Source organism: Pyricularia pennisetigena, chromosome 5 (assembly GCF_004337985.1).
Source record: "Pyricularia pennisetigena strain Br36 chromosome 5, whole genome shotgun sequence".
NCBI lineage: Eukaryota > Fungi > Ascomycota > Sordariomycetes > Magnaporthales > Pyriculariaceae > Pyricularia > Pyricularia pennisetigena.
The window spans coordinates 1,309,877-1,323,031 of record NC_043743.1 but is presented as its reverse complement, the minus strand read 5'-3'; the positions used below and the strand labels follow the sequence as shown (position 1 = coordinate 1,323,031).

Below are 13,155 nucleotides of genomic sequence, written 5' to 3'. Positions count from 1 at the left end.
TTTTTTACCGCCAGTGCGAAGTCACCGCATCCTAATCTACGGAAGCTACTGTTGAGGCTGCTGCTGTTGAATGATCATTTTTGTCAAGACTTGGAGGAATGTTTGTTCATGTTCGCGGTGGCTATTTCGGCCCCTTTTATTTTCTTTTCTTTTCTTTCCCCCCTGATATGCCCTCAGAAATAGTGGATCAGATTTACCTGCTTGGCAAAGGTCGTTGTAGCACGAACATTTCAGGCTGGTGAAAAAGAGGCCCTTTCATATCAAGAGTTAATGGAGTTACGGTAAAACGTAAATTGAGGGGATGTATCGGCGGTAGAATGTATATTTTGTACGCGGGTTACATCATTACGACTCATCATGCACGTCATCATGATTGCGTCGTCTTCTACATCATGTTCGTATCGAACAAAAGCCTACTGTCCCAACCTTTGACTTTGTTTAGATTAGCAAACCAAACTAGTCTCGGGTACTGCCTGTTAGTAAATTGACAGAAAATGTCTTTGGCGAACCAAATCACACTGAACCCGGCCCAAAGAGAGGACCTCCTTCGCGGCGGAGCCAAGAAAAAGCAGCAGCAGCAGCAGCATGGAGAGAAAGGAGCCGCCAAACTGCCCCTCGGAAAGCAGCACACGCACCCGCGAGGCGCCTCAGCCGGCGGCGAGGACGCGAGCGTCTCGTTCGTCGGCACCGCGACCACGATCATCGAGTGGCAGGGCCTGCGCATCCTCACGGACCCAAACTTCCTCCACGCGGGCGACCACGTCCACCTGGGGCCGGGCGTGAGCGCCCAGCGCAGGACGGACCCGGCGGTTGACCTCGAGGCCCTGCCGCCGCTCGACGCCATCTTGCTCTCGCACTACCACGAGGACCACTTTGACCGCCTGGTCGAGGACTCGCTGAACCGCGACTTTCCCATCATCACGACGCCGCATGCAAAGTCGTGCTTGACTGCTCAGGGGGCCAAGGATGAGCCGTTTCGGAAGGTTTGGGAGTTGGGATTTTTTCAGGACTTGCTGCTCGACATTGACAACACGTCATCGTCGTCGTCTACTGCTGCGGCAGAGAGGAGTAGGCGGCCCGCCATCAAGGTCACAGGCATGCCGGGCAAGCACGTCCCGCCGGGAGTTCTGTCGACGGCCAACGATGTGCTGCAGGCCGTGCCGCCCACCAACGGCTGGATGCTGGAGCTGGGCTACCGTCGTCCCTCCGGGGACGTAGAAGGCGACTCGGGTGCAATCGACACGGGCTACCGCATCTACATCTCGGGCGACACGCTGATGGTGGATGACCTGAAGAAGATCCCCGAGTGGCTCGAAGAGAAGCGCGTCGATCTGATGCTCGTCCACCTGGGCGGCACTACGATCCCCGGCCCGTCGGTTCCGCTGCTGATGGTCACGATGGATGCGGAGCAGGGGATGCAGCTGATGAGGCTGCTGGACCCGGACGTCACCATTCCGATACACTATGACGATTACGACGTGTTCTTGTCCCCATTGGAGGACTTCAAGAAGCAGGTGGACGCGCAGGGGAAGAGGGATAGGGTGGTGTATCTGGACAGGGGCGAGCATTACCGATTTAAAGTCATGGGGTGAAGTAATATGACGCCTGGTGATGGCTTGGCTTGTATCGTGTAAGCCTCCCAAAAGCTCGTGGCCCTGTTAGAGCCGTGCTATTACGCAAGATTCCACCTGGCTTCCATCACTATTCCAACTCTTTTGAAGGCTGTAGATGGCAAGCAGGGTCATATCGACACTTCAACCGTCTCGTATGTGAAGAAAAAAAACTGCAGTGTCATCCCTATCCTCCACCGACAGCCCCTGGCCAGAATAAAACATTTTTCACGGTCGGTATACCCGGAAAACACAGCATTGTGTATGTGTCTGGGGAGCTGAGTAGAATAGCCGTTGCCGTCACTCGTACTGGCAATTTTAAAGTCTTGGCCACGGGAGACACAGTTGTGTAGGTGGGAAAGGTTGTACGCGTCTGTGCCCATTCCCATGCAACCTGGGAGAGCTTGAGAACTAACATGCTGATCAAGCCTTGGAAAATTATCACCCAAAAGTTTTACGGTTCGGGGCGCCCGACTATGAAGATCATGGGCTCCATCAGTATATACAACCGGGCCCTTGGATGTTTTACGCGCCCTTTGCATCCAATAGTGACCTGGGTTAGTGATGGGGTAGGAATCAAGCGGTGCACCTGGAGCCACGTCCTGCTGGTAAGGTTGATTTCATATACTTTTTTTTTTTTTTTTTTTTTTTTTTTTTTTTGGTACACTGAATATTCTCCAAGCTATCACTTCAATCGTCATATCAAGGCTTTATCGCCCATGATTAAACCCCGGAATAGGTAGCATGCACAGGAGTGTGTGTCTTGGTAAGAGCAAGATCGCATGTAAGCATACTGCCTCTAAAACGCCCTCCTCCGCGCCCCCTAAGCTGACTCAAAAAAGATTAAAAAAACCAATATAGATAAATAACATGACAAGAAGTGTTTTTTTTTTGTACAGGCAACCGAGGACCTAATAATAAACGGGCCTGGAAGCCAAAGCCATGTCAAGCGTCGGCAGATTGACACACGCACACACACATGGACGGCATAGAAAGAAAGAGTGGCTCCGGCTGGCACCAGGCACCCTCGGCCATGTTTCTTTCCCACTCAGTGGTCCCAGGAAGCGTCCTGGATGCAAGCCTTGTATCTCGCGAGGGCCATCATGGGAAAGTAGTGGCAGTAGAGCTCGTACTTGAGATAAAAGTGGCCGGGGAAGCCGGTGGCCGTGTAGTCGTCCTCGGTCCAGGTGGTGGAGACGCAGCCCGACTTGGGGCTGGTGCCGGGCACCTGGTTCCGCAGCAGCCAGCGCACGCCGGCCTCGACGACCTTTCCCCGCGGGTCCTGGGTCTCGAGCAGGCCCTGCAGGGCCCAGGCGGTCTGCGAGGGCGTCGACCTGCCCCTCCCGGCCAGCGCCTTGTCGTTGTAGGACTCGAGCAGCTCGCCCCAGCCGCCGTCCGGGTTCTGCCGGGACCGCAGCCACTCGACGCCCGCCGCCATCTTGTCGGCCACGCCCGGCCGCTCCGTAAAGTACGCCAGGGCGCAGACGGCCGCGCTGGTGCCGAAGATGTAGTTGACGCCCCAGCGGCCGTACCAGCCGCCAAAGGCCTCCTGGGAACCCAGGAGGTAGTCGACACCCCTGTCGCAGGCGCGGCGGGACTGGGCCAGGAAGGAGACGACGTCGGGGTTCTTGACCTTGCCCTGCCGCTGCAGCCGGTACATCAGGCCCAGCATCTCGAGCACGTGGGCGGTGACGTCGGGCGTGGAGCCGTCGCAGAGGCTGTCCATGTCGGAGAAGGGCGAGGCGTGGAGGTAGTAGGCGTCGTTGTCGGCGTCGAAGGCCGCCCAGCCAAAGTCCTTGTTCTGCATGCCGAGGGTCCAGGCCGCCGCCAGGAGCACCCTGTCGTCGTTGACGAGCGCGGGGTTCTGGCGGAGGACGGCGACGATGCCGACGGCCGTGTCGTCGATGTCAGGGTACCACTTGTTGAAGTACTCGAACGCGAAGCCGCCGGCGGGTATGTGTGGCCGGTAGACGCGCCAGTCGCCGATGTGGTCGTCGTTTATCTGCTGCGCCAGCACCCACTCCACGGGCTTGGCGAGCAGCTCGTCGTCGTCGCCGCCGCCGCCGTCGGTCGTCTTGGCGTCGGCCACGGCCCTGATCATCAGGAACGTGTCCCAGACCGGGGAGACGCTGGGCTGCATCCACTTGCCGTGCTTGGGGTCCTGGGCCAGGAACCTCTCGCAGGCGACGAGCCCGTTCTGGATGGCCGGGTCGTCCTGGCTGTAGCCGTGGAGCAGCAGGGACAGGATGTTGTTGTGCATGGGCGGGTAGATGCCGCCCCAGTCGCCCGAGGTTTCTTGGTGTTCCAGTATCCAGGATATGCACTTGGAGATGGCGTGTCGTCGCAGGATCCAGAGGCCCAGGAACGACAGGAGCCACAGGAACAGGTCGCCGAGCTGGAACAGCACGCCCAGCGGAGAGGTCCGGGCCAGCTGCAGGTACGGTTGCGTATAAGGCAGCACCTTGTTCGATGGGTCCAGCCACAGCTCGTCCATGTAGTTGTTGTCGGCGTCCCTCTTGCCGTTGGGGAGGCCGTAGAGCGGCTCGTGCGACCGCAGGATGGTGAGGCCCACGATGCTGCAGCGGGCCCAGGACGAGAACTTGTAGATGTTGATGGGGAACCACGACGGGAGGAAGATGAGCTCCGGGGGCATCTGAGGCACCGATTCCCACGGCACCAGTCCAAACATTGCCAGGTAGAACCTGCTGAGCATCCGCATCTTCTCGGCTCCGCCGTGGCTTCGGACGTAGTCCCGCGCTCGAACCATGTAATCCTCCTCGGGAGAGATGCCCAAGATCTTGAGAGCGACATAGGCCTCGATCGTCGAGGAAATGTCACCCGGGGTTGTGGTTTGGGTGGCGAGGGCCCAGGAGCCGTCTTCTCTCTGCGAGGACCTGAAATAGTCTAGAAACCCTCGACGGTCCTCCTGGCTGATTTCCTTCCCCACAATGTATTGTAGGAAAATCCATTCCGCCGTGACGGTCGCGTTGGAAAGCACCCAGCCGCACCAGTGATCCTTGAGCAGCGTGTCTCTGGCATACTCTGTGGCATGATCCAGAGTCTGACAGGACTCTTTGAAGATAGGGGGGCCGACGTCTGGCGCCTGAAAGGATGGACTCATGGTTCTTTATCAACGTGGAAAAAGAAAAAGAACAAAAAAAAAAAAGAAAAAGCGTTTGTATTCCCTAAGAAAAAAAAAAAACCTCCCGGGCCGCTGGATAGTATATCGCACAATACGGACAGTACATCTACCTCGGGATTCAACGGTCATACTAAACACTACATATATATATAGATAAACCCAAACGGTTGACAGGTCAGTCTGACAGCCATGACGCGCTGAGCCCGCGGACTTCCGTTATCCCTATCTGCTGCGAGCATCAACGGTCCCATGCTAACTAAGATCTTACTCATTCTTGGACATCAAGCCCGTCGGGGGAGGAGGTCAGTGCAGAAACCCGCCCGTCAATCAAGGCAAAATACGTTCGTCTGAATGCCAGCGTGATAAAAAAGAAATCACACCATTGGGAGATGTGACGAGATAGCAAAATCAGAAAGCAGACGGCTGAAACTTGCCGGCGAAATTTTATCCTTATCAAGCAGTCAATGAAAAAAAAAAAAAAGTTTGGTTTGCAGGGCGATTTTGCGATGGGATGTATTTCATTTTTGTTGATATCATCCAAAACTCCCAAGAAAAAAAAAAAAAGATCCAATGTTATTCTTCTTTTGGTTGGGACGCCGAATGGGATCACCGAGAAACAACTCGCCGCTCAGATCGGTTGCTTAAAAGAAGACAAAAGACAAAAGACAAAACAAAAAAAAAAAATCTCTCATAGCCGCTTACGACGCACTTGATATACGTACGTGGTAGTTCTTGCGGAAATCTCTCAAATGCAGACTTGGGATGAAAATCAACATAACCACAACGCAGGCCCGAGAGTTCCGGGCGCGGTCGGCCCACCTGTCAAAGAAAAAAAAAAAAAAGAATCATGGTTGGTATGGCCGAGAGCTTGGGAAAGGGTGGCCCGTCTCACTGCATGAGCCCATCCCAGTCAACATGGACATCGGAATCCAAAAAAGATGCATATCCTGTCAAGGCGATTGCTTTGTCTAAAACCAAATGGTTATGGGAATCTCCTGCTTCATTCGCTTTTTTTCTCTGTTCGAACCGAAGCTGGATTATCGTGCATATTAGGCGGGCCTTTTAATTACCTTTTAAGCCGCCAATTAGCGCATATCGACGCCAGTGTTGCATGACGTCTCCTGAGAGTCCTTTACAGTCCTTGTGTCTGCATGTCTCTGGTAAATAAAGAAAAAGATTTTAAGCAATTAATACCAGCCGTGAATACTCCACATACAATGCACTTTGTTAAGTATAATATGGAGGAAGGTACAAAATAATTAGCTTTCCAAATTTCAGTTTAAAATCGCAGAATATCGATTTAATATCACAGCTACTGTAAACTACTAATTTTCCACTTTTACCCTTTTACCTCGTGCATTACAACAAACCACTCCTTCATTCCCACATTTAATTGCAATCACAAATCCTGCTATTATACTTGGTTGGCATGCGCTGCTGGTTTTTTTGGCCTTTTGGCTGGAAGCGCATGGGCGGGGGGAGTTGGTAGTTTGAGAAAAGTCCCCAGTGTCCAAACCATGCGAGTACGAGCTACTGTGTTACGAAGAAATAATACCTCCATATGAACAACGCCAGACGGGGCTACCATATTATCGAGACGGCATTACGCTTGCGCGTGATGGCCGCCCATATCACATACTTCTTGCCGAGAATTTGCAAGGCTTTTGTCGAACCCACCATCTGGTTGCGAATTTGCCCTTGTGCGTATCGCGCAGTGTTGGCGTAACGGGCATTGGCGACAGAGATACGTTTTCTTAATCTTATGAATCATTCGGGCTCGGGTATGGTCATGGTACAGCCGTTTTGAAACAACCCTTCTCCGAAGGAATTGATGCCATTTTCCCGCAGTTTGTTTTATATTTATTTTCTTCTTGTGTTGCTGCTTATTTATTAATACTTATCTAGTCGGGGACAGCTCAGTTGCTATTAAGCTAGCTGGTGGTTCTGAAATACTCTTTTTTTTCTAAATCAAAACCAGAGAAGATTGGACTTGGCAGTTTGTGGCAACGTTTGATACCATGGAAAGTCGGCACTTTTACAGCTTATGTTACATTTTAAACTCCCTTCCCCGCTTGGCTTTCTGATGTTAGTTATTTAGCAATGTGTTTTATTGGATTTCTGGAATATCGAGCTGAAGCAGTCGAAGAGCTTATTAAGAAAAAAAAAAAGGAATATACATATTGGTTGAGTTTCCATATTTTCGCCTTTGAGTTTATAAACTCTCTTGTCCTTGGAATTATATGTGCATTATTTCAAGGAAATAACGGGCTACATAGCTCCTAAAATATAATATCATATAACAACCTAAGGGCTCAGAGGCAGTGCATTTCAAATTCCATTCGACGTGTCACCGACATGCCTGAAGTACCTTAAACCAAATGATTAAATACTAGTAGCAATATTTAGACACGAGCAGGATACGAAAGCACTCACTTGATGTTGCTAAAATTTTGAAAACACGCACTACTCAAGGAGCAATAGCACCATAGCCCCGGTTAGTTGAGGGGGAGAGGCGAAACAAACGAAGAGAATTCAGAGCAGAAAGAGAACCGGAGTGAGAAAATGAACGAGAAAAAGAACTAAAGAATAAAGACACAGCAGCAACCCCAAGCCTCCTCAGGTATGGTCCAAAAAAAGCCTCAGCTCAGTCATTCCCTCCGAATATTACTATTTAAGATCCCCCTCATCATTGCGTACATGACCCAACTCTTTGAAAGTCTTTTCGACATGATCGAAATCTCCTTTTGATTTCAATGCTTCAGCCCTCCTCCCCGATAATCGCCATCGGCATGGATTACAGTATACTAAGCTGTTTGGCTTCCAATCTTGCTTCAATACAACGTAGATATCTTTTTAGGCGTCGAGCCTCTGTAACCTCAGAATCTTGGCCGGGTTTGCAGAAATACACCAAAAACCCCTTCTCAGGCCGGGGTTGACTTAACACGCAATGCGACAGAGATAAAGTACAAGCATGTGAGAAACTGGGTAAAAGAAACCCATTTTCCAAAAGATTGAAAAAAAAAGCAGTGTATAATATTCCCCAAGGTGGCGAATATAATTAGCAGATTAGCAGCTGAACAGACGACACAAGACCAAAGTGAACAGACGTATAAATATAACAGGTTGAAATCAGCCGCTTTAGTGCGACCACTGCCTGTAATTCAAACAATGTGCATGCACTCTGTTGTAGTAGTCAGGTCGAAATGACACGACTGTGTAGCTACATTCTTGTCCTATTACATTTGGCTGCCGCTTCCACTCAACAAATTCGAGTTTGATTTCATGTTTGACCGGGAGAGGCCGAGGGAGCCACTTTGGCTTTGAGCAATGAGATACGTTCTTCTATATCAACCCCCACCCCACCCCGGTAAGTGTCCTCTGTCTCTCCACAAAGGTGCAGAACTAGGCCTACGACGTGCCCACTGACTCTTTGGTCAATCTGAATCCGTTTCAAGCCAACCCTCTCTCTTGCAACCCTTGCTCCCCCTTGCATTAGCACGATTACAAAAAAAAAAAAAAAAAAAAAAAAAAAAACCATATCTCCACAGTCTCGAAAGAATCGCCTTGTATCTGCTGGAGAAGAGATACAGGCTTGAAGCAAGCGAGCCCTCAAGAGAACCGAGGACCTGGCTCTTTGTCCGAGCATGCCGATAGCGGCCGCGCTGTTCCCAGTCCATCTCAGGATCAAGTCCATCATGACAGCCGTTATGCCCATGCTCTCCTTGTTGCTGCGGTACAGATCGGCCGTCTTTTGTGATTCTCGATTTTCCCCCAAGTTGCGGACCAGTCGACATACAGAAGGAAGACATATCGCAGTTTCATGATGTGGAAACTAAAGTTCCCAGTCAAGTGTGCACCGGTAAGAGTTGTTGGCTGTATCGTGCCATTTTTACTGCGCAATGCTTCGTGATTGCAGGGTGAAGCATTGCATAATACTTGATTACTTCTATATCTTTAATCCTTGACAGAAATCTATATACTAAAAAAAGGTTCACTACGCTTCAGCCTCAAACAGACCAGCCCCTCGACTCCCACAGCATGGTGCAACACCTTTGCCGACCTACCTGAATGAGTGCCTGGACAAAGTCTCCGTTTTCTAAAAAGTGAAAGTGCGATAGGATCGACCCTCTCCCAGCATAAGCCATCTCCTATTCATTACCGCCACCGCCTTGCCAAAAACGCGGCATATCCAACGCCAAACTCGGCAGCTCTCGGAAACCTCGCCGGGGCAAACTCGCCCCCGGAGGATGCCGAGTCGAAAAAGACCTGATTCGGCGCCGGTTCAGGCTCGACGTTCCTGCCTACCAACGGGGCAGCAGAAGTATCAGACGAGGCCTCGCCGTTCCTCCTACCGGCGACGGTCTCGCGATCGCGCGTCACGGCGTTGTTGGCGACGGTCAGGTTGCGATAGTACAGCATCACGTCCGGCTGCGAGCCGACGCCCGTGGCGTTGAATATGTTTGGGTACCGTTCAAAGTTGCCCCCAAATGAAAACTCTTGCCTGATGTTCCCGGAGCCTGTCGAGGTGGACGGCCGCCCGGGGATGTTGATCTGCTGGAAAGTGGCCGACCCGTCGCGGTAGGTCGAGAGGATGCTCGAGCTAAAGTTCTTGTCGTTGCGCGTCCCCGCAAACGCCTCCAGCCCATCTGGGAAGACGGATCTGCCGGCGATCTGGAACGTCATGCCCTGGTGCATGCCCGCGCTCAGCGTCATGGTGCCCGTCTGCGGGGAGTTGTTGACCCGCATGTCGACGGACAGCGGATACTCGTAATCCTGCCCGTAGATTGTTTTCTCGTCGGACAAGGCACTGTCGGATCCCTGAATGTCGAATTTGGTGACCTGGTCCTGGCCGTAGTTGGTGACGTTGTTCTTGTTGTCGTAGGATAAACGCTGTCTCCAGGCGGATTGGAAGCTCGACTTTTGAGTCTTTACGGTTGACTTGACGGTAAAATCGCGCTTGACGGCGACATTATAAGTCAGAGTCTGGTTGCGACCCCGCTGGTCCCGGCCTATGGAGTGTTGCGAGATGTCGATCGAGGGGTCCACGCCTTGGATCTCGGGGATGCTGCCTGTAGTGATGGAACCTTCATCATCCAGCCAGACAAAGACTTTGCCGGTAATGTACCACTGGAATTAGATAACCAGTCAGTAAACTGTCTCTTTTTTTTTTTTTTTTTTTTTTTGGTATAGCCAAGATAGGCTTCATCCGAGGGCTGTCGACAACGACAATGGCGCACTTACATTGCTGGAGATATTGTTGGACAAGGTGCCGCTTTTACCGTTGTCATCCAATAATCCTCTTACGTCAAAGGAAAAAGTATGGGAATTCCCGTCACACAGGAGCGGAAGCCATGGCGTAATGTCAATCTCGTGCTCGCGAAGGTTGAAAGCTTGCAGGCCAACCACTGGCCGGTGTAATGTGGGAACTACTCCTCCAGTGAAGATGACAGGGAATGGCCATTGAAAACCGGCAACTTTGCCATCGATCATGGCGGCAACCTCGCGGAAGGGGCTCATACCCGGGGCCATGCCGTTGGTGGAGTTGAAGGTAGCCACGTCGCTCTGTAGGAAATTCGACCACCAGAACTCCTCCGCCGCTTGGCCGTTGGCTTGGATCGACAGCACGGCACGGTTGGCATTGCGGGGAAACGACTTCACGGTGGTGCTGGCGTTCATTCCCGGGAGAAGGAAGACGCTGAGTGGCGCACCCTCCTTCCTGCTGTAGTTGAGAGTAGTGATGGGGAGGATCACATCGGCGGGCGGGGCGGTCGCCGTCCGAACGTCATCCTTGAAGAAGGTGGCCGTCAAGGTGGTGTTGAAGGAAGCCGTGTAATTGGCATTGATCAGATTGCCAAGGTCAAAGATGACCGTCTGCGGCTTCTTCCAGAGGGATAGGTACTGCGTCATATCCTTGTGGTACTCCCAGTGAATACCTGGAGAGGCCGTGGGCTCGGCTGTCGACGTCCGCCAGACTTCTGTGTCGCCCAAGTACATAAGCGCAAGGCGGTCGAACTGTCTCCCTGCTGACACCACACTGAAGTTCATGACTACCCGGTTGAAGTCGCAGTTGGGAGGCGTGTAGTTTCCAATAAAAGGCTTGCCGTAGCTGAAGGCAAAGACGTGTTCCATAAGCAGAGCCGAGCATGGCGCATTCCCGGGTCGAGTACTACCTGCCGGCGTAAGAACCGGCTGGGAAACCTCAAAGCACTGCAGCACCGACCGCAGCGGGGTCGTGAGCCCTGGAAGCCCGGGGAGGCCTGGAATCCCGGGAAGGCCTGGAATCCCAAGCTGCCGTTTGTGTACAAGTGCACTTGCAGCAGCATTGCGAATAGCTGAGACTATGCGCCCCAGATGTGGAGTGGATGATGACTCCTTGCTTTTTGCCGCGGTCTCTGGTGCCCACACATCAGAGAGCAAAGAAACGCTGGAGTGGTGGTGGTGGTGGTGGCGGTGGTCTGATGGTGTTGCAGTTGAGTTGTATGTAGATTGTGCGGCTGTAGGTAGTTTATGACACCCGACCGCGCTTCTGCTTGGGAGCAGTAATAAAGAGAAAATCCCTATTACCAGGAGAAGAGGCACCAGTGGCGGTCGTCTCCGGGTCGAGCATGAACTGTGTGTGACCTCATTTTCCATCGTTGCCGTGTGCTCTCCACGATTCGGCAATAGTCTCTGCTGCTCCAGATCTTCTTTGGTGACCTTCATGGCTGTGTTGCTCAATACGCCATCCCCTTTCATTCTGGTTTGGCGAATGTGCTGAGCACTAGTGTCTGTCAGATTTCTGGGGAAGAAAGGCCTTGGTTCAGGCTCAAGTGCGGAAAGGTCCAGAAAGGAAAGGCTCCTTCGGCAACATACCTGATTAGAGGCCTGGCAGCAGGCTAAAGATTAATAAATAAATAATGCTCATATATGCTCAGCAGTTCACCACAAGGACCTGATTAGCTCGTCCTAAGTTGTTTACCTGTTGTTTACAAGTCTTACTCGTAAGCTTCCATTTTGAGGCAAATATTAACCTAGGACGAATCGTGGTCACGGAACTTGTTTGCCAATCGAAGGGCAATGAATAGCGACCATATACGTGTTTTCACGCGCGGGAAGGCCGTGGACATCGCGACTAGCTGCTGTAGTGTAAGCGTACAGGGATCATCCACCAAAAGCGGGGTCGTACCATCAAGGACTGCTACCCTGGGATGAATAAGTTGGGCAAAAGTTGAATCGACGACCTTCTATTACGCCACCTTTTGTCCTATTGCAGCACTGCAAACACCTGGCCTTGATCAAGTGCGTTATTTCCCGAGTCACCACTCTTTCCCAAAAGAAGCACTGCTCGCCCGTAAACACCACGCGGCCCGAGGCGGGCAGTCGTAATCAAGCTTTACCCCCCCTGATGGCCAGGTCAGCAGCATCTGTTTTGCCGAGAATGTTGATTCACTCCTTGCAAGGGTAGATGATCTGCGCCGACGTCCATGGCTGGAAAGGAAAAAGTCAAAGCACCATTTTCAATGATTTAGTCTAAACGGTGATGCACATGGTGTCCCGTGGCCATGGATTGCTCCGTGATGCATCTCCGCCGTTGAAAATATAGTACAGATCAAGTGCAATTATTACCCCTTTTCTCCGTCGTCGGAACTCTCATATTTCATCTGTTCGGATGACTGTTTAATTGAGTTATGATTTGGTTATGATCTGGAAATTGAGCCCATTGAGTTTGGGGTGCGCAGAGCTTGTCTAACTTTTTTTTTTAATTTTTTTTTTTGACACCTCACCTCCCACTGTCATCATACGCTTGCGCACTCCCAACATACATGCCTCCAAGAGACACGCCACCACCTGCTCGTGCGCAACGAATTGACATGCGCACCTACATTTCAAACGCGCAAGCATTTCGCGGGTCGGTATCAACCCCTGCAGCTGCCAAAAACACATGGACGGCTGTGGAAAGTGGCGTTGTAGAGAACAAGCGACGAGAAGTATGGACCTTTGGAATTACAGCCCAAAGGGTTTCTATTTCGAAAAAAAAGGTATTGCCAGAAGTTGGGCCATCGGTGCCAGTACCAGCAGGCCCAAACCTGTCTTCTGACCGAGATGCATTGAGCAAGCCATGGCCACTGCAGAATGGTCAAGAAATGTCCTCCTGTAAAATGTCTGCCGCACGAACACTTGTCACTGTCCTTGAACCACCGCGAAACGGGGGCCGAGACTCTAAATACGTATCCCGAAAGTTGAGGCGCAGTGTTTTTGGTGAGGACGTCCTCCAGAGAAGATAGGCCATCTTGGGTTCTATGAGATATAGCAGCCTAGTGCGGTTCTGAGAGTGCAGACTACGGTGGCGTGGTAACATTTTTTCTGGCGGCTGTTGTCTGGTCAATCTCTGGACAAGGCGCCATTGGGACTTTGGTCAATTCA

The 13,155-nt window shown here is 51.7% G+C and overlaps 3 protein-coding genes across 3 annotated transcripts; 1 reads left to right on the top strand and 2 right to left on the bottom strand.

Moving 5' to 3' along the window:
* Positions 1-494: 494 nt before the first annotated feature.
* On the top strand, positions 495-1,592 carry PpBr36_08343 (uncharacterized protein; the record flags this gene model as incomplete). The annotated part of the gene is made up of 1 exon (XM_029895474.1): positions 495-1,592. One exon carries the CDS (start codon positions 495-497, stop codon positions 1,590-1,592), a length of 1,098 nt encoding a protein of 365 aa, XP_029746744.1.
* A 1,066-nt stretch (positions 1,593-2,658) lies between these two features.
* PpBr36_08342 (uncharacterized protein) lies at positions 2,659-4,731 on the bottom strand (the record flags this gene model as incomplete). Its single annotated transcript, XM_029895473.1, has 1 exon — positions 2,659-4,731. One exon carries the CDS (start codon positions 4,729-4,731, stop codon positions 2,659-2,661), a length of 2,073 nt encoding a protein of 690 aa, XP_029747636.1.
* A 4,176-nt stretch (positions 4,732-8,907) lies between these two features.
* Positions 8,908-11,454, bottom strand: PpBr36_08341 (uncharacterized protein; the record flags this gene model as incomplete). Its single annotated transcript, XM_029895472.1, has 2 exons — positions 8,908-9,879; positions 9,994-11,454. The coding sequence occupies 2 exons, from the start codon at positions 11,452-11,454 to the stop codon at positions 8,908-8,910; spliced, it is 2,433 nt and encodes an 810-aa protein (XP_029746743.1).
* Positions 11,455-13,155: the final 1,701 nt, after the last annotated feature.